At 44.6% G+C, this 19,766-nt stretch overlaps 1 protein-coding gene across 4 annotated transcripts in view; it reads left to right on the top strand.

The window, feature by feature from the left end:
* Positions 1-117: 117 nt before the first annotated feature.
* USP32 (ubiquitin specific peptidase 32) overlaps positions 118-19,766 on the top strand; it is a 78,635-nt gene continuing 58,986 nt past the window's right edge. For 3 of the 4 annotated variants that reach the window (XM_080563565.1, XM_080563564.1, XM_080563563.1), the window contains exon 1: positions 119-291. In XM_080563565.1, coding sequence (XP_080419691.1) covers positions 234-291 — 58 coding nt within the window. In that variant the 5' untranslated portion in view covers positions 119-233. Of the gene's footprint in view, positions 292-19,766 lie in introns of all 4 variants that reach the window. The other variant, XM_080563562.1, reaches the window with a different exon arrangement.

The raw sequence follows: 19,766 nt of genomic DNA, 5'->3' as shown, positions 1-19,766 counted from the left end.
CAATCCTCCCCCGTCACGTGACGCGGCGGAGGGCCGGGCGCCCCCCTGCACGTGACCCGCCATGGAGGCGGTGGCGGGGAGGGCGCGAGGCCGCCTCCTCCCCCCGGGCCCGCCCCCGCCCCCGCCCCCCCCCCCCCCGCCCGCTCCCTGCGCTCCGGAGGCGGCGGCGGCGCAGCCCGGGCTCCGCGGCGCCCAGCCGGCCGGCGGGGGGGGGCCATGGACTGAGCGGCACCATGGGCGCCAAGGAGTCCCGCATCGGCTTCCTCAGCTACGACGAGGCCTTGCGGAGGGGTGAGGGCGGACGGCAACCGGAGGGGTGTGGGGGGGGGGGGGGGGGTGCGGCGGGCCGGGGCCTGCGGCTGAGGGGACCGGGGGGGGGGTGGGGGCCGGGCCCGGGGCTGTCAGCGGCGCCGTGACAGAGCCGCGGGAGCCGGCGCTGCGCCTCGCGCTCCTTCCGCGCCCCTTTATTTATGTACCGGGGACCCCCCCCACACACCCGGTAACGGAGCAGCCGCCACCGGGAGGACGCCCCCCCCCGGGGCCCCCCGCAGCCGGGCGGGGGCTCCGCTGGCACCGGCCGGGCCCCGCGGCCTCGCCTCCGCCTGTCACCCGCCGGCTGCTCCGGGGGCCGGGCCGTACCGGGCTGTACCGGGCCGTACCGGGCTCCCGCCGCCCCCCGGCCGGCTCCTTGCGTTTGGCCGCGGCGGGGAGCGCGCCCCTGCGGCCGCCGGCTGGGAGGGAGCCGCGGTTCCCGTGTGCGCTGCCGCCGGAGCCGCGCTTGCGGAGCCCTCCCGGGGCTCGCCGGGAGGAACCGGGGGGGGGGGGGGGGGGGGGGGCGCGTAAACAAGCGCGGTGCTGAGCCCCGCGGCGAGCTGCGCCCGGTGCTGGTACCCAAGGACAAAGAGGGCCGGGGATCTTCGCGGCCACGGGTTTGCGAGGAGGATGGGTTTTTTTTTCTCATCGTCGCTGGCCCGTGGTGCGCTCAGGCAGCTCACCTGTTTGGTGGGGGTGACATTCCTGAGCTGCCCTTTGGGGTTCTGCAGGCACCTAAGAAGCGGGTGAGGGCTGCTGAGGGAAAGGTGGGAGGAAACACCCGGCATTAACTGGAAGAGAAACAAAGTGATGTGACATGGGATGTTTATCTGTTTGGTTTTTTTTGATATTTTTTCAAATGGTGGAGCCATTGAGGGATGCCATGTCAAGTAGGAAATGGAGCAACGTGTTCTAAACGCTGTCAAGCAGAGGAAACAAATGTGATTCAAACTCCTTTTCGTTACAGGTTTCAGCCATAACAGCCCCGAAGAATTTCGCTTCTAGTGAAAGCACGTGAAGTTTTAAAAAACGTAGATGTGCGTGTTTTTAGAGGAGCTGGAGTCATAAACGTAGTTTGGTAGAGAGGTGAAATTGAATGCATTCATTCAGTCAAGTTGTATATTCCAAAATTCATAAATAAGAAAAACTAAATGCCTGGAATTTAAAGTTAGATTTAAACTTGTATTCTGCCTCAAAATCTAGGAAGTTAATCTAGAAGCTTTCATAGGGAAAACTTTACTTGACATCAAACTAAGACTGATTTTGAAGTTATTTATAATTTCCTTGCCCAGTAAACGTAATATTTCTCTTTAGTGTTCTTCTATCTCTACGAAGCTTTTAATACTGTTTTTCTGCAGGAGAGCAGAAAGGTTGGTTTAGGCCCTGGTATAAATTGATGTTTTGCTAAATAACTGTTGTTTACTTAACCAGTGAATCGTTGTACGTATAAAACAGGCTGGTTATCAAAGCGTTATTTGTTGGGGCCATCCTTGCTCGCACAGAACTGTGCTGGTGCTTGTGGTATTTCTGTGGACACAAGCAGCAAACAATGATAATAGATAAACATACACATTATTAAAACAAAAGCAAGGCTCTGTATATTTACATCCAATTAGGTAGATGGAGCTTTTCTAACACTGTGTCCTGGTTATTAAATGCTGAGAAGTTTTCTATTAGGTGATAAACAAATTCTCCTTACGGAATGAGTGGTGGTTACCTGTGTTTGTAGAAGCAGCGTTCGTTCAGGATGCTGTGGTCCTCTTTTGAGACGCTTTCAGTTGTTCAGAATATCTGGAAAAATGCAAGGCGTGCTGCTGGTTCTGTAAGCTTCAGGAATTAAGGCTGACTCTTTAAGTTATGAATGGAAGCAATTTTACTGTAATTTTGAGAATAACCCAAGGGAGTGAAGGTGAGGAGGGTTTTTGTGGTTAAACACTCACAATATAAATAACTAGCTAAAATATAACTTCTGTTCAAAGAGATGAAAACGTGAGTGCAGCCCGGTGTTATTGGCCATGGAGCATGAGATAGTGCTGTGATTTTTTTCATTATTGTTATTATTTTTTGCTCATCAACACAGACAGCTGACTGCAGTGTGCATGATGCGGCCGTGTGGATGCGCCTGATGAAGTTGTCTTGTGTCCCCCCAGGGCAGCTCCCGCTGCTGGTCTCCTTTTTCTCTCCTGCCCTGTAAAATCTTTGTCTGGTTGTGTAGCTTGGGAGTGAAACGTAAGGGCTGCTATTTTGGACATCTCTTGTTACGAATATTGCTGAGTTATCGTCATCTTATTTACAGTTGCCGGGGGCATAGCTTTGCCTGTTGTTGTGGGAAAGGTGGAGGTTTTGAGCTTGTTCTGATCCCTGTGCGGAGCTCTTCCTGGCCCTCAGACCTCCGGCTGAGGTTGACTTCTTTGTAAGGAGATGAAATTCACGGACAGGTCGTTAGAGGTGAAGTAAGTGCTTTGTTCCAAGTCATGCATAAGGTAATCGGTTATTTCATCAAACTAAGTTTGTAATGGCATAAACTGTCAACGTGGCTCATGGGTTTGTTGCTTTTTTCTTAGCCCGGGGTCCAAGAGCATCTTTTTTTCCTAGGGCAGTGCTCACGTCAGCTCGGTCAGTATCCCTTTTGGTTCGGTGCCTTCTCCAGCACATGCCTCTCGTTTCTGCCTCCGCTCTGTTCACCAGGCCGTCTGGCTGCTCGCTCCTCCCGAGATTGCCCAGCGCGAGGCCTTATCTCACACCGAGGAGGTAGCTCTCTGAAGCCTGCCTTATCTTCCGCTTGTTCTGCTGGCAGCCTTAAAGGGCTGTGTTTGGGAAATGCGACTTTATAAAGGAACTTTATTACTGTAGCTGCAGTGCAGCATGTCTGCTATGTTGTATATACAATATTTTAATAAGGATTCCTCAGGAAAGAGATGGGTACGTGGTACTAACTGAAGGCCGGTTTGTGCTGGATCCCTAAGGACTGCATTCTCCAGTGACTGTTAACGCATCTTGCTTAGGTAACTTTTAAAATATAATCACAGACTCGGACCATACATTTATAAAGGTATTTTAAAATTATGAGATGATAGAAATCAAAGTTTCTGTGAATGCTGCTTCAAGAAAGCAGGTCATGCGAACTCAGGCTATTTTCAGCTTACGTATGCTAAATAGTCAGTCAGGTAACCACTTAAACAAAAGAAGTGTCAATGAATAGTCATGGATCTGTAAGATTTGTGCTGGGGAGGAGGGCTGGGTTTTCCTGCTGCTCAAAGCAAGGTAAAACTGCTGTCGTGTGTGTGCTGGGATGGAGGGAGGGGGAACTGCAACGACAGCAGCGTGGCCAATGAGTGTAGCACTCGGAGAAACGGACGGCTGCGGATCGGTCTGTTCCATTGTGCCTGGAGTTCTGTGCACTGTGATCTCTGGAGAAGAAGAAAACGATCAGCGTCACATTTCAGAAATGTGCGTGCACTTCGTGTGCCCGTTCAGACTGAGGCAGGACTGCCAGGTGTGTCAGGTTCATGGGATTTGCCTCTGGTCATGAAATAGGGGTTTCAGAAACAGTTTTCTCTCCAGCATCTCGAAGATGCCACCGATTTGAGAAGAGCAGCGAGCCCTTCAAAGCGATGAAACGGGAGGTGTCCCGGCCCATGGCAGGGGGTGGAACCGGCTGGGCTTTGAAGTCCCTCCCAGCCCAAACCGTTCTGTGATCTGGTGGCTGCTCATTGATGTCCTCGAGCTCATGGCTGTCATAAGTCTGACAAGAGGATGATGGAAAACTTACTTGAATGTACGATCGTCTATTTGAGGTTATCTTGATCTCGCCCTGGTGACAAAGTCCACAGACTCAGCCCTAGAGCCTCTGGAAGATGACTTGTTTATTACTCCTGACTTTGAAATGATCTTTTTAAATCCCAGATGCATTTTTAGGAAAAATGAACAGAGAACTGCTTTTGTGGTTTATTCTCTTCTTTTTTGTATTCCATGACGACGGTTGTTGTTCGTCCTTTTCTCCCATATCTGAAAAATAGTGCTTGAGCAGCACAGGTAGGCAGGCATTCTGCTGTTTTCCAGGACACACCATGTTCGGGGGGTATAAACCTGTGTCCCTCTGTATAAGGAGCTTTCAGTTTTCAGGTACTCGTGATGAAGATGCCTCGATCCCTTTCAGCTTCCTTTCTTTCCTCCTTTTAGCTATCAGAATTAATAGGATCCACTATTGAGCCTGCCTAGATTCAGGGCGAGTTGTGTCAGCCGGTATCTGCTGGCTTTAGGGCTCTGCCAGGTGATTAAGGCAGGTATGAACGCACAGCTTCACGCTTCCTGTTTATACATCTGCGAGCTGCAAGGAGCTGCTCCATCCCCAGAGCAGTAATTATTTCACAGCTTTGGCATTCAGCTCTGATGCTTCTTTTGGGAGGGTACCTCACTAGTCTTAACCGAACATATAATGCGATGCAGAAGTGACTTGGGGAATTCTACTTAAACTTCCACAAATTGTTACCAGAAGTGAGTTTTTTTACCTGTAAATCTTCAGCTAAGTTGCGGTGACCTCTTTACTTTCTCCCTTACTTCAGGTTCCAAGTCAGGAGTGGTTTTCAGCCTCTTACGTGTGCCCAGGTTACATACTGTGGGACATGAGGAACGTTTGTGCAGTGAACTTCAGGCAACTAACAGCAATGCCTTTTGTGGTCTTTAGGAGAATTTATGAGATATCAGAATTTAATTCATTGGAGTGAACGCTGTGGTCCTGAAGGAGCTGACGTGTGTACCTTCTCAGTAGGACTTCAGTTATTCTCTGATGGTTCCCAAGCACAGCGGCAGTAACCTGGGGAGTAAACGCTCAGGGGCTGGGCGTGCACGCAGCAATGAAGTCTGATAAAATAGGATTTAAGAGTGCAGGCATTTCCTAGAGAAGAAATGGTTGAACATTTTAAAGCAAAAAGGCCTCAAAACCTTTGATTTTGATTCAGTAAGTGTTGGGAGTTCTCTAGTTTCTCACTTTAAAGGATGAAATGTGTCTCTAAATAATAGCAGTCTCATAATATCAGCTGCATTGCATAGATCCTGTCAGCGTGTTACTAGAGACTCAAATCAAAGCGGTCAGGAAGGCTGCCAAATGAACGTAAATAGACAATATCATTTCAGCCATGGTGGTTGGGAGCTCAGGGATAAGCTGGACAAATCCTCGTTCTGAGTGTTGAACAACTTGATACAAGCTAAAAGTTTGCTAACAGAAAATTATACCCATAATGTAGTTTCTTACATTGACATTGTCGATTAAAATGGAGTGCTGGAAACATTTTTGTTCTATTTTATAGAATACATGCCTATATCTCATCATTCATACAGCTCCGGGTTGTTCTGCTTTGTCTTACATTTTGATCAATGAAATCAGGTTATTCACGGTCAGCTCTTCCTTGTCAGTTTCTAGTTGTAACTATCTTGAGTAACAGCAGAGGTTTGTGTTTTTTTTTTTTAAGGCAAGCCCAGAGAGACTGTTGAACTTTCATCCTCTCAGGTTTTCAAGACCTGCGTGGACAAAGCCTTCTGCAGCCTGCGCTGTGTTGAGTGTTGGCTTGGCTTTAAGCACCAGGTGACCTTCCGAGATGCTTCCCAACCTGGTAGATTCAGTGAAATATTTCTGTTCATTCTGAGCTTTCTAAAGCCTTGTTTTCATGCAGTATAACTTCAGGGTCCTGAATCTACCTGACAGTGTCCTAGAGAGATGATAAAATAAGACAAAAATAGAAACTAAGAAGCTTTTCAAAATGACACGAAGCATTTCTAATGAAATGTGAAAGACCAGAAGAAAAGTGGGGGGGGACACTACTTGAGTCCTGCTGTACTTGACCTGTACCAGTGTCAGGCTCCCTGGCTGCTGGCACTCTGCAAGAAATCAGTAAAACAACCCGCATTCCCTTTCTTATTCTCAAAAGGAAGCCAGCCTACTGTCTTATTTCATAAAATAAGTGTGGTATTTGGTTCTTTAGTACACAAAAAAATGAAATCACATTCAAAAAATGGGCCTGTGAAGGTATGACAAGCTTTGTGAGAGTAAAAGAAAACGCAGCATTAGCAAGTTGTGATCAGGTGAGACATGATATGTCTATTTAATTATATAAATTAAGATTAAACAGCTGCTGCTTTATGATAGGACTGATTTTGATTTTTCTGTAATTGAAAGAAGAACCAGACGTCACTAGTATCTGTCATTTTTAAATGACAGAACATCTTCTGAAAATTGAGTGTGTGTATATATATATTTTGTTAGCTTGTGAATTCATAAATTCATTCTGAATAATTTGGTATATGGCAAGTGTCAGGTAGGTCTGATGAGTGCTATATCTTAGAGGTCTTATGGCATAGCAGTTATTTGTAAAATAATCCTGCTTTTATTTCTTCTTGGATTTTGGCCCAAGAAGAAATCCCAAATACAGCGACCGTACAGAAAGGAGTGGAGGAAGTGTAGAACAAGTGTTGTGTTTCCAAATACTGGAAGGCGGTGTGTGTTTCCTTTTTATTTCCTCCTGGGTGATGTAGCAATAGTCTGCTAGTTTCCAAAGATGTGCTGGGCGGGGAGCTGTGCATCACCCGGCCTCGCTGGACTGGGCAGGTGCTGAGCTCCCGAGGGAGCTGTTCTGCTGTCTTACTGCCGCTGACCGAGGGCTGCGGTGCTCCAAGTGCACCAAGAGGCGTTTGGGACCTTACAGAGCAGGTACTTATGGAAGTGAAGTTGTGTTCGCAATGAGCAGAAGCGGTGTGAGTTGTTCTGCCTGTCCTTGACCGGTGATTCTTCGCCCTTGCAACGAGGGACGTGTTTGCCATCCTCTTCCTCACTGCACCCCAGGTATCGCAGCACCAACTGCTGCTAGTAACTGATGGCATTACCGTGACCAACACGTGGGGCTCTGTGGGGAATACTTTGCAGCACACGGCGTTTGATTTGGGTTGCCCCATCTCTCTTGAGCTGAGCTCCAGTGAGGACAGCTGGGCTAAGCGAGGCACGTTGGGTGGGATGGGAAGTGTGCTGGGGGCAGCTCTGCGAGTCTTCAAGCTCTGCCCGCGTGCTTTCAGAACTGCATTATACAATCTATTCTTTAGGAACCCTCATAATAAAAGCTGTCAGTTTCCATTTTAGGTTCCTATATAGGAAAGTAAGTTTTGGAGGTTAATTCTAAATAAGACTTTCAATTTTTCAGTATTTTTAAAACAAGTTACTTCTTAATTTATTATATTGCTTGAAGCACTTGCGTTCTGTTTAAGTTATACTTAATCTAAATTACTGTGAATATCCGTGTGATATTTGCAGTATTGAAGAAATACAAAAAGCATCTTTAACATTTAATTTTCACATGAAAAGGTCATTTACATAATGAGACAATGAAGCCTTTGGGCAAAGATGAATGTAGAAGGAAAAATCCATTAATGTGGATTCTGCCTAAGAGTTTGAAAGGGCCTAATTCACAAAAGTTTGAATACTATATTATTGCTAGCACTTCCTAGAATAAAAATACCCTGCTTGCCTAACGAGTGGCAAAATCTTAATGCACATTCTGTTTTGTGCTTTCTTAAGGGACATCTCGCTTTTGTTAGCGGTGACTGTTCCTGAATAGCTTTGGTCTTTTCAGCTTAGCTGTGTAATGATACTTCGCGTTTCTTTTTTGTGTAATGAATCTTAACACCTCTGAGGAGTGGGTTTATTGCTAGCCTGTGTTTACAACTGATATGGGCATAAGCTGGGCTTGGATCTTGGTTTGTAACGAAATGTGTCTGCATAGAATTTTTGTAGTGTTTCAACGAAATCTATTTAAAAACTGATGCCAGTTGTAATCAATCACAGCGTGCTTCTGTGTAGACAGGTCACTCATCATAATGGCAATAAAAACAGAAATCCTTCACTATTTTAGTGTAATCCTGACAGGAGCTGAGCTCTAGGAGATAGCGATGTGTGTTAAATAATCTGGTAGTTGAAAAAAAACAATACTTAAAAAAAAAAATAGACTAACATCTGTAACAAGGGCCTTTATTTGCTTTTGAGGCAAAACAGAAGATGCCTGAGAAAGGTTTGGGCGATTTATAATCCAGGCGGGCTGCAGTGAGCAGGGTTCGTTCCCCATTATATATGTAATTTGATGTAAAAACGGCCAAGCCCTGAGTTCGTTACCTCCACCGAAGTGATAGCTGGCAGCAGGCAGGGTGGCTGGGTGTACTGGGTGCCTGCCGTGATCTCCAGGGACCTTAAGTGCAGAGCGCACAGCGAGCTGCCGCGAGCACGGTGCCACGTGCTGATGAGGCTAACAACTCGCCGAGCTTGCGAGGTGGTGAATTTGGGGCAAAACAGCAATATCTGCCTGGAACGGTGCTGGGAAGCTGCGGAGGCTAAGCGCCTTCAGCTGCACGTTCAGGTGGAAGGTGCTGCAAACCATCGGAGCTCCTGGGAGAAGGATGCCCTGGGGCCGGCAGGATCGCCCCTGGCTGGCTGGGACAAAGGGGGAGGAAGGATGTGGAAATACCATCTGGTTTTACACCTTGCCACGTACTTCAGTTTTGACTTTAAGGATGGTCTTAACCCGTTGGTGGTACGTCCTGCGTTAAAAAGGGGGTTGACTTCTTGTCTTTGCTCAGGTTCTCAGCAGCTGTGGTCACGAGCAGGGCAGCGGGCGATGCTCTGGGGTGAGGCTGTACCTGTCATCAGAGCGCCGTAACGGGGCCCTTGCTACCTCCTGCCAAGGGAGAACGAAGCTGTGCTTGCCAGGGTCTTACATAACATTTATTTTGATGGTAATTTTTCTACGTTGAAGACCTTTGAAGCTGTTACCCTTAGTACTGGAGGTAATAGCTGGCTTCTTGGAGCTATGCAAGGGTAAAGAGAAACGTGCAACTTGGCTCTGAGTTAATTTTAATGTAAAGCTTTAACCTTTTTCTAATTCTGAGTAAATAACTGCGATGGTCATGCAACGTCAGATTTTAGATTGTAGAGAAAGAGAAAAAAATAACTCGGTGCTTAGCAGTCTTAGAGAGAAATCATTTAAAAGCAAGACTTGACGCTTCGAGAATAATGTTACAATTGTTTAGTCGGAGTTGGATCCAGTCGTTCTGAGAGGTAATGTCACCAGGCCAAAGCAGGAGGTAATTGCATTCTGCATAAAAATATCTTTCTCACACTTACAACACTTATTACAACCCCTTTTGATTCTTCCTCACACAAACTGCGTTTTTATTCACGTGGCATTGATCTTTTTTTTTTTCACTTGGTATTTCAGTTTTCATCCCCTCTTAGAATACAGGTATTTAGTACAGAACATACGCTTACATTTCCATTGTGTTTTGATTTGATATTCCTTATCTTAATTTATAGTGGTAATGGAAACGGTCAGGTTTTGTCCTGCAGCAGGCTGTTTTGGTCATTAATGGAAACACTTTAACAGGTGTATACTGTTGTCACTGTGTAACTCTGCGATGATCCTAAGGCTGGTTTAATTGGATTTTTGACAATCGTTTTAAATGGTCAGCGTTACTGCGTTAGTTTTCAACATTGTTACTTTGAAAAGCTGAAACCTTGAAAGAAAACAAAAATTGGAAGAAGCTCAGAAACGCAAGCAGAGCAGGAAGTGCCACATTTAGATGGTCTGTGTACATGCATAAAAAGAGCTGGAAGTGTTGGAATAATAATTACGAGAGCTTTAGTTTCGGTCTATAAATGAACTTGGATTCTATTTTGAATTCAATTCGAACACGAATCTATTTTGGGTGAAGAAGTGCTTCCTTTCAGTCCACGTTTCTAGTGGTTTGGTGTTGTCCAGAAACAAGATTTCTTTCTGTGCTGGAAATTTCCTACTCTTGTGAAGAACATTTTCAGCATGTTCTAGCTAAGTGCGATAGGGTTAAATACTGGAGCTTGGTTTAGAAATTAGAAAAGTGAAATTGTACTTCCTATGGCTGAAGCAGCATTGCTTAAGAAAAGTAATTGCCAGCTGTGAGTGTGGTCGGCGTAGCCTGCTCTCCGTTCTGTGAGGGTGTTAACGAAGGTGATAGCAGTGGAAAAGGAATGCAAAATCTTTTTGGTCTCTGTTTGCCAGTCTTGCAGCTAACGACGTGATTTTTCTTTTCCTGAAGAATTATAATCAATCTTTTTGCCACTGACTAATTTACCGCTTTTTTTGCGTGTTACCTGCAGCTCTGTCTTCTCAGCGCCTTTCTTAAAGAATGGCTGTATGAGTGTCTTGTGCTAATAATTAATTAATTCCCTAAGTAATGAGTAGATTGCGAAGGAGATGGGTTAAAGGAGGAAGGAAACATAATGTACACTAATTCTAATATAAAACACTGGGTAAATACCTGCAGAAGCCACAGAGTATTATAAAAATATAGATTTAAAAGGCAGATTATAAAGTATTTGATAAATATCTCTTCATATAAAGTGTTCGCCGTTTATTATGTAAATGCTTCGAGCAGAGACAGCCGTGTCCTTGGGGATGTCTTGAGAGTCTCGGCAGAGATTCAGGGAGAGTCTCCAACTGCTGAAGCTATTCAGGGCGTTGTAGCTATTTTGTATTCAGTTACTCTTACTTATTTTATTATTTTATTATTAAATGACTTTATTATTATTATTCTGGACTTTTGTGAAATAGTGGGTGCTGTGGGGTGGACCCTGAGTTATCACATCAGTCTGAAGTGGTCACTGGCTGCAAAGTTCCTGAAATAAACCCATGCAGCTGTTACCTGGTGTATCTAAATGTGTTGTTTCTTCCATTCTTGTGAATGTAGGACCTTAAGAATAGAATACATCTGACGATGAATACTTTTAGAGATACATCTGCACTCTGTTACCAAATCTGCTTAAAACTAGTGTGGCGTCTTTCGGGATAGTTCTTCAAAATGAGTCCTCAGGTGCGTGTGGAGAATTCTCTGAACAAGACGCACAGCAGTGGAGAGGGAGTTTGGAAGCAGTGAGGCTGATTATTTGCTGCTGTCAGTTAAAAACTGCCTCTGATTCGATTCCTGGTGTCATCTACAGGTGTAGCAGGGCCCCAGCACTGGCCACGTGTTTGTTTTTGTTTTACTGCTTGACTGCATTGGCTTCTGTCTCTGTGATTTGGGTTTTATTTTTCAGCCTTTCACAGATTTGCATAAAAAACTTGTTACGCATCTATAGCAGTGTAACAGAAGGCGTAATTTTGTGACCTGACACTAAAACAGCGTGGTTTGCATCTGAGGTTTTTTTTCCATGGTTGTTTCCCCAGCAGTTGAGGATAGGAAGGATTAAAGCACAGAGCCTTCTGTTGGCCGTCGGCTGAGTGTGTACGTACATGTGTGACGTGGTCGGGGCGAAACGTGTGGCTTCCAGGTGAATGGTGTTTTTCTTCTAATTGTTGAGAAACAGAAATGTAGCGGGATACGGTCTCTGAATCTTTTATTATTTGTTACTTGTAGCACTAACTGCTGCGCTTAACTGGAGTTGCACCTCTTCTGACTGCCAAATGTGTGAGTTAAATACCTTATTGAAACTACACCAGCAACTGCAAATCGTAACTCCTCGCCTTTAACCTTTGCTAAAGGCTAAACGAAACGCTGCCCTCACGTGCACGAGTTGCAGATTCTGTTTAACTTTCAGGCTTAGTTTTTTTTTTTTTTTTTTAGTGAAGTGCCACTTTATAGTATAGATGTGCTTAGAGTCTTTGGCACTCTTGAACGAGAGGATATGAAATATATGTTATATTAAAGCATATTTTTTAGTAGGGTTCTTATGTGGTGTTTGCCCTTGCATGGTTGGCATTTGGGACGGTGCCCTAAACCCGCCTCCAGACGGCCTGTACCTGCAGCCGACAGAGCTCTCCTCCGAGTGCTTTTGCCTTTGATTTTAATAGGCTGTTTATTTCTTGGAAAGGAGCTGTGTAATGTAATTTTGTATATCTTACCAAGCATAAACATCTAGGTGATTTTCATGATGGTAATAAAGTGGAAGCAGCTTTTCCGAGTTGTGACAGAAGCCGCTCTGCTCGCCCAGGGGAACGCCAGCCGTCAGTGAATAGCTGGGAAAGCTGGCCAAGGGACAGCTCAGAAAGCAGGTTTGTTTCTCGTCTGAATGGGAATATCTATCCATCCTAATGCCCTCGGCCCGTGGTAGGGCCCGCAATCGTTCCTCGGGGTGCCTGGAGCCGTGGCAGCACCTCACCTTGCAGGAAGCAGCCCGGGCCGGAGGGTGGCATCCCGGGATGAAGCTGGGCTGGAAATGGCTTTGTTCTGCCACTGAGGAGGAGTTTGCCACTTCTTTAATTGCTAAGTCATTGTTTTGTCTCCAAGACTGCAGTCGGTTGCGCTTAAATTCGTAGTGATACGTATGGTAAAAGTTATTGTTTATTATGTTATTATGTTGTTATTATCCGCGGCGGTTTCTGAATTTTCAGGTTCTTTCAGCTTTCTTACGGGGTTGGGCTGGGGAGCGTATAAAACCAGGCTCCTCTAATTCCTCAGGATATAAAATATAGCCAATAAGATTTAAGTGCTCAGATGGTGGGAGGATTATTTCACTGCTGGGGCTATTACGGAGCAATTCCTATCCACGCTCGTCTGATGGGGAAGGTTGTCACAGAACCTGTACTGATTAGCTTTGCTTGAAGCAAACATAATCCAAATAGCAATGTGACAGTGTGTGCCCTGGTGGAGATACTTTACAGATGGATAAAACAGGCTAATAATACTTAATGGCATTCTTTTTGAGGATGGTAACTGTGAGAAGTAAGCTCTTTGAAGATTAAAAGTGTCACATAAATGCTAAGTATTCTTGTTACAGAAAATTGGCAAATCCTATTGTAATAACTAAATCTGCCGCTGCCTTCCACGCGCAAGATGTTAAACCTTTGATGTGCGTTGTGGTTAGGTCTAATAGCACCGAGAAAAGCTTTATCCCCACCATGAGCCGCTACTACCAAAAAACAAAGAACAGGTACGAGGGGAAAAAATGGATTGAATAACTTGAATTTTTTAATATCCAAACTGTGTTGCTGTTATCCTTAAATTCCTGTTGCGTACTGTCACTGGGAAATGTTAAGAGCGTCAAACCTTCGCTGAGACGCGCTGAGTAATAGGAACAATGCGATTTTTAATGTTCTGGTTGAGAGCCATTCCTTACGAGGGGGCCGGTGGTTTTGTTGGGGGCAGCCTTTTGTGTCTGCCCACCCCAAATGTTCTCAAGTGGGCTCCTTTTCTTTGCAGGGATGGGTGGGTGGGGAGTTTGTCTTTTTAACGACACAGCGGGTTCATTTATTTCAATTGTGTTTTGCAGTTTGGGATTTTTCCCAAACATGTTTTCTGTTCGCTTGTACATTTTACCTCTTTGAAGCTTTTTAGTAATTGCTTTGGTTCTTGACAACTTCATAACCGCAGCCATTGAGTCACAATACAGACTAATGAAAAAAGTAATAAAATTTCCATGTATAACTAGGAAGAAGATTCCTGAGGGAAATATTGAGCAAGTGATTACAGGGAAGATAATTGTCTGGTTAGAGAATTATATGCCCTGTGAGTTTGATATTGAACCTGTAAAATTGTCACTTAAAAATCAAAATATTAGAATTATTAAAAGCAGAGATGGAAGTCAGAGCTTGAGGTAGGTGAATTTTGTTTGCTTTCTGAAGAATGATCGAGTTGTCTGCTGTTGGTTTTTTAACCGAGTTTCGGTTATTTTTAGTAAAGAATAAATGCAGCGTTAGGCTGCTCTATGGCTGCAAATCATTACTTGCCTTGTGTGCTTGAGATCTGCAGGGCTTTGGGGCTTTTGTTTTTTTAATAAAGGCACTGATGTAGTGAGCTGTCTTTTATCCAGTAGTGACTGGGCAAGTAGTAGGAATTCCGATTTTGTTTTTCATGTTCATAGTGTATCGTGGACATTTTGATGCTTCACATTCTGGGAAAAAGCGCCATCCCTACTAGATACTTTGTAAGGTGCTTTAGGCAGATGAGCTCAGCGTGCCTTTATCTTCCCCTTACCTGAACTTTTTATCCTCTGTGGTTTTTTCCCCCTGATTATGGAGTGACTTGCTTCCTGTTTTGATTTCCAGCACTGTCAATACCTTGTGGTTTGCTGTCCGACTTTTTTTCCTGCTCACCTGTAAACCAGCATATATAATTTCCTTTCATGTAGCCAAATGAAATACCTTTGGTTTCGGATACCTGAAGATCCTGCCAGCTCCTTGGTGCTGTTGCTGCCACCTCTGCAGGTGCCTGTGGCACTCTGCGTGTTGGTGTGGGCAGAGGTAACCAACTCACCGCTAGTTTCCAGCAGCCACTGCTTTCTCTTGTAAGATGAAAGTAAAGAAAACAGCTCGGCGTGTTGTTTCTGTGCCCAGCTCGTTACAGATTAGGCTAATTGGCTCTCGGCTGATAGCAGCCCTGGCAGATTAACTCCACCTCCTCTTGGTTCAACTTCTGGGCTCCTGTCCTTCTCGCAGACTGAAGCAGCTCCTTGGTGCAGGACTTTTACAGACCATCTGAGATCATTTATAAGGCAACTGTCTGATGTAGACTAGGATTTATATTCCTCTTGTCATTTCTGTGCGTTCTGTTGGAACTAGATGATCTTTAAGGTCCCTCCCAGCCCGAGCCGTGCTGTGATGGTGAGATTTTAGTGCTGAGACAATTAAGGCACGGAGAGGTTAAGTGCCTCTTGCCTGAATGTCTCAGCATTAAAGAGCTCCAGTGCAATGCTTTTATTCCTCTTCTGCTACAACAACCAACTTTTTATGCTCTAAAAAGCTGCGTTTTATATCTCATTCTGTGTCACGGCGTTTTATATAATTCTGCTTGGATTTTGAAGATGAGGGGAAGAGGTGTTGTAAAGGAAAGCATATTTGTCTGGTCCTGATGTTCCCAGTAAATGTGAAACAGGAATTTAAAACCCATGCATTGTGCTCACTTTTGTCACACGTCACAGGCAAGGTATATAGTAATTACCTCATATAAGCTGTAATAAAACCATTAAGCTTGACTAGCCGCTACTTTTAACCTTCAGACAAGCTCCCTTCAACATTAATATTAGTTTCTTATAATGCTTAAAGTTCACGTGTGAACTGTTGCATCCTAAGCAGCAGTGCTTGCTCCTAAACTTTGGCGTCCCGTCTCTTCGGTGCCTTTGTAAATCTTTAAACTTTGCAAGGGCGGTGGAGAGCGGCCGTGTGCCGAGAGGCAGGCGGGTGACTTCCAGCGGTTGTCGCGTTGGGTGCGGGTTGCTTACTGGGGCCAAGCAGAGGTGCTGCTCTACGGCACTTGTGTTCGTGACCTCCATAGTGTTCCTAGTGTTGTGTTTTTTTTATTTAAAAATTTCAGATTTTAGGCAGATTTTAATGACTTTCCTACAATACTCGAATAAAACATACTGTTGAAGTAATCTGTAAGAACTTCAGGGAAGGTTCGTTAGCCTCTGAGGACGTACGACAGCGTTTGCGATGTTTGTGCTTCCACTAGCGAGAAGTGACGTTGATACAACCATTTCCTCCTCTCTCTCTTTCCAAGACAGGCAATGAACAAGCAAGAAGTATCGATATGAGGTGCGCTTGGTTATAAAAGTCAGATTTTTATGATGACTCAATAATATTTTACTAGTAGCTCTGTAAAGGCAGCGCACATTTTGCTGAGGTAGGTATTTGTTTCCCGGCTTGCTAAGTTTTCCGCAGGCGTTTGTTGTATAAAGCAGGCCTTTTCAGTCTCACCTTTGTCCAGAAGTGACAGAGACTGTGCTGCATATTGAACTATGCAGTACTCGCAATGCATTTTTTTTTTAATTCTAAAAGGAAAATTCCAGGATGACTTGGTAATAAATACATAGAGTGAAAGAGCTGGAAAGAAAGGGGTGGCTCCAACATGAGACTGCCTTATTGTGTAGCTGGTTTTGGAAGGTGCTATACACATTTTTAGCTTGACAGTTGTTAGTTTTAAAAAAAAAATACTAGAATTGTAAATCCATACAAACGACATGAAGTTTAACACCATTAAACTAAAAATAACCTCGGCAATTGGGTGAGCTGAAGGTCTGTTACAATTACTGTAAGTTGCAGTGGCGTTTTTAGCTGAGGTTGCATGGTTTCATTTAAACTTTATTAAACAAACTGGAGCTCGAGTATTCGAGTATTCCCTGGAGAGCTGGATGCAGCACTAATCTTCTGTTAAACTGTCTTCGGCATTATTGGAAAGCATCCAGCCAAGGTAGCGTTAAGGAGGTCTGTATTTGCAAAGTTGCCTGGGTGGAACGACAGGCTGTGCCTTCTCCTTTTGTGGAAGAGGCAGTTTGCTTCTGCCAGGTGCTTTGGAAGCAGGCTGACTGACTCAGATACAATTTTAAGAATCAGAATGCGATATGTAGCTATTGAAACTTGCTTTTCCTATTTTGAATTCAAACCTTAGAATAAAAAGTTAGCTTCTGTAGTCTTGAGGAGCGAAGAACTAGGCGTGCGGTCCCAACTAATAGCTGCCTTGCTTCCTCTGCAGTAACACTGAGGTTGAGCCACCTGTTATTGGTAGGAGCGATGAGAAGGTGTTTTTTTTTTTGCTGTGTTGACTATCATAAACTTATTTTAGGAAGTCTTACGTGTTCTGTTTTTCCCTGTCAGGCTGTGAGAGCAGCAGCAGTGTCTGTGCGTGTGCAGTGTCTGTGCGTGTGCAGGGAACGGGGCCGGTCAATGGTCTGTTTGTAGGGACGGCTCTGTCCTGGAGGCGCTCGGTGAGGCTGCCTTTGGAAAAAGTGAGTCTGCTCAATGCACGACCTGAAGTCAGTGGATGGAGTGAGGTTATTAACTGCGTTTACATCTAAGCGTTGGTATAAAAATATCTCTGTGGTCTGTGATGCTTGCTGCCGCTCAGCCACCTTTTTATCTGTTGTGCATTGTTTGTAACAGACGCTGGCTGAATGCATACGCAGAGTTCTTGAGCAAATGTTTGAATGCCTTCCTGTAAGCCTCTTCAGTCTTGAGTTGTGAAAGACAAGAGAAAATAGTCTTAAAACCCGTTCTTGCACTTCTTATTCTTTTTATTTCTCCCTTCCCCCCTCCACAAAAACTTAAATAAAAAAGTCTCCAGCGAATACAATGAAGTGCTATTAAAGGCTGCTGTCTGGAAGCGGAGGGCAGTGTTTGACACTGACCTCTTAATAATATCCATTTTGCATACATAACACCTCTGACCTCGGCTGGACCGTCTATTCAGCACGGGATTTGTGCAACTGAGAGAGAAAAGGGAGCCTGCAGGCAGGAGCATTCTCATTTTTATTACAGTAATAAATGTATTGCTTCTGGAAATCTTACTTTCATAATTTAAGAGCTATTGTTATTTCTTCTCTACAGGCTATCGTGTTCTACGTCTGTGTCAAATAATTGGAAGTTCTGTATTCATATATTTTATTTGTCTTCCAGACTTAAAGTAACCGTTGATAATATCTTTGCTTTCTACTCAGCTCGTTTCAGTCGTACTTTCGTGTGCCTGGCTCTAAATGTATAATGAACTTGTTTTTGCAGAGCTTTGCAGATGATTGTAGATGGCCTGCATCAATCATTTTAATGTGTCCCAGGGAGGGAATGGAAATGATTATCTTTTCTGTAATTCCATGACCTGCTTTGTAGTTTCTGCGTGCAAACAATAATATTAAGTGATCTCTAGCGCTAGCAGTTTGCTTTTGAAATGTAGCACGGAGTAGCAGTATCAATTTAGCATCTACTATTAAATGATGTGCTGGCAGTCCTTGCCGAAGATGCTAGTAGCGTTGGTAAAGTCATCTTCCCGGCCTTCCTTTGGCCAAGCTGTCCGCCAGCGGGACTCGAGGCACGTGCGAGTTTTGAGGCAGGTGGGTAGGGCCCGGATTCTGCAACCTGCCAGCACCGCCCGGGGTGATGCTTGCACCAGGGGGGTGCTTGCATGGCCGCGATTCCCAAGGAGATGTGGCTTCCTTTGTGTGCTCAGGGCCCTAAGGCGATACGCAGGACCTCGCCGGAGCACTACGTGGTCTGCTCTTAGGGCTGTCCGGTGCAAATCGCTTTGGTTTCTGTTAATACAGGTAAATCTCACAAAGGAGTGGCCGGTAATTGTCTGATTACGAAAGTACAGGACTGCTTGAAACTGCTTTATATTCTAGCCCATTACATATAGGCAGTTCACATTTATTGCATAAATAAAATTTTCCATTAAAACAGTTATTGGAAGTTTTAACTGGTTATAGGCTGTTGTATTTCTTTTAATTAATCCTACCGAAAAGTAGTGCACAAGTGTATGCAAAATTGCATATACTAAGAAGAAAAAAAAATTTCTCCCCTAACACGTATGCAATAGGGCAAATGCTGCAGTTGATTTTGACTGCTGGTGGAAGGAAACTGCAGCTCCAAGTCGAAATGGATTTTGCTAGTTTTAGGATTGTGAGGAGAAAACCTTATTTTTGCGTTCATGAAAAAAAAATAAATGAAATTTTGGGAGGGAGGGGGGAATTCTTGCTGTTTCCTTCTTAATCAGAAGGCTAAATGCTGTGGCTTTAATCAGAGCGTAGTCCTACAGCTGCACGGGCACATGGAAACAGATCTAAAACCCATTTTTTTTACTACAACCTGCTATATTATGAAAAATTCAAAATTGCTCTGGAGTTGTATACTGTTGGCGTACTGCTTGATGCCGCACTACCAAAAAGGCCTGTTTGGTGTTTCTTGAGATAACGGAGAAGTCAGTGATGGACGTCCCAGAGAAAGTTTCAACAAAACTCCAATTTTAATGAAATTCTGGTCTTCACCAGTAACAGGAGGTATGGAAAGCCTTATTTTATTTAAACAAACAAATGACTCCAAGGCCTTAGTATTCAGGTGCACCAACACAGTATAAAATACAAGTAATTTTTATGACAATTGTTTTCTATGCAGCCAGGAAAGTAAACCTGAAATTTATGTAGCTGCATTATATGAGAACATCGATAATGACGTGATACTGTATTAAGTAGCTATGTTTGTTGTGTAGGTTTCAAACTTAATTTGGCAGTAAGCAATAATTAGGTTACTTGAAAGTCCACTATAATATCTGTAAAGCCATATTAAAAAAAAAAAAAAGCTAAAAAAAAAAAGGGGGGGGGGGAGAAAGACCAGGGAATGCAAAGTCTGTCTGTGTTAAGTGAGTGTGCCTTCATGGAGCTGCTGCTAGGTTGTATCCAGGAGCTCCTTTGTTTGCTTTACCTTGCTGCAGCACTGAAGCTGGGAGCTTCTCCCTCTCGTTTCGTCCCCCTAGAAACAAGGCAGCTTTTACTCCTACAGGTAACGTGGCGAGAGGCTGTGCGCGAGGGCGTGGAGATGGGGCGCAGGATCCTGCCCTCTGCTGTGGAGCGCTTCTGCTAATTCCTTGCACGGGTTTGGAACTGGGCTGCACTGCGAGGTCGGTTTCTTTGCAGCATCTTTATTTTGCTGCCCGCTTCCTTAACGCAGAAGAGCCGGGGGGTTTGGAGAGCA

The sequence above is a fragment of the Anser brachyrhynchus genome, assembly GCF_964034855.1.
Source record: "Anser brachyrhynchus genome assembly, chromosome: 20".
NCBI lineage: Eukaryota > Metazoa > Chordata > Aves > Anseriformes > Anatidae > Anser > Anser brachyrhynchus.
This window is presented reverse-complemented; position numbering and strand designations above follow the sequence as displayed.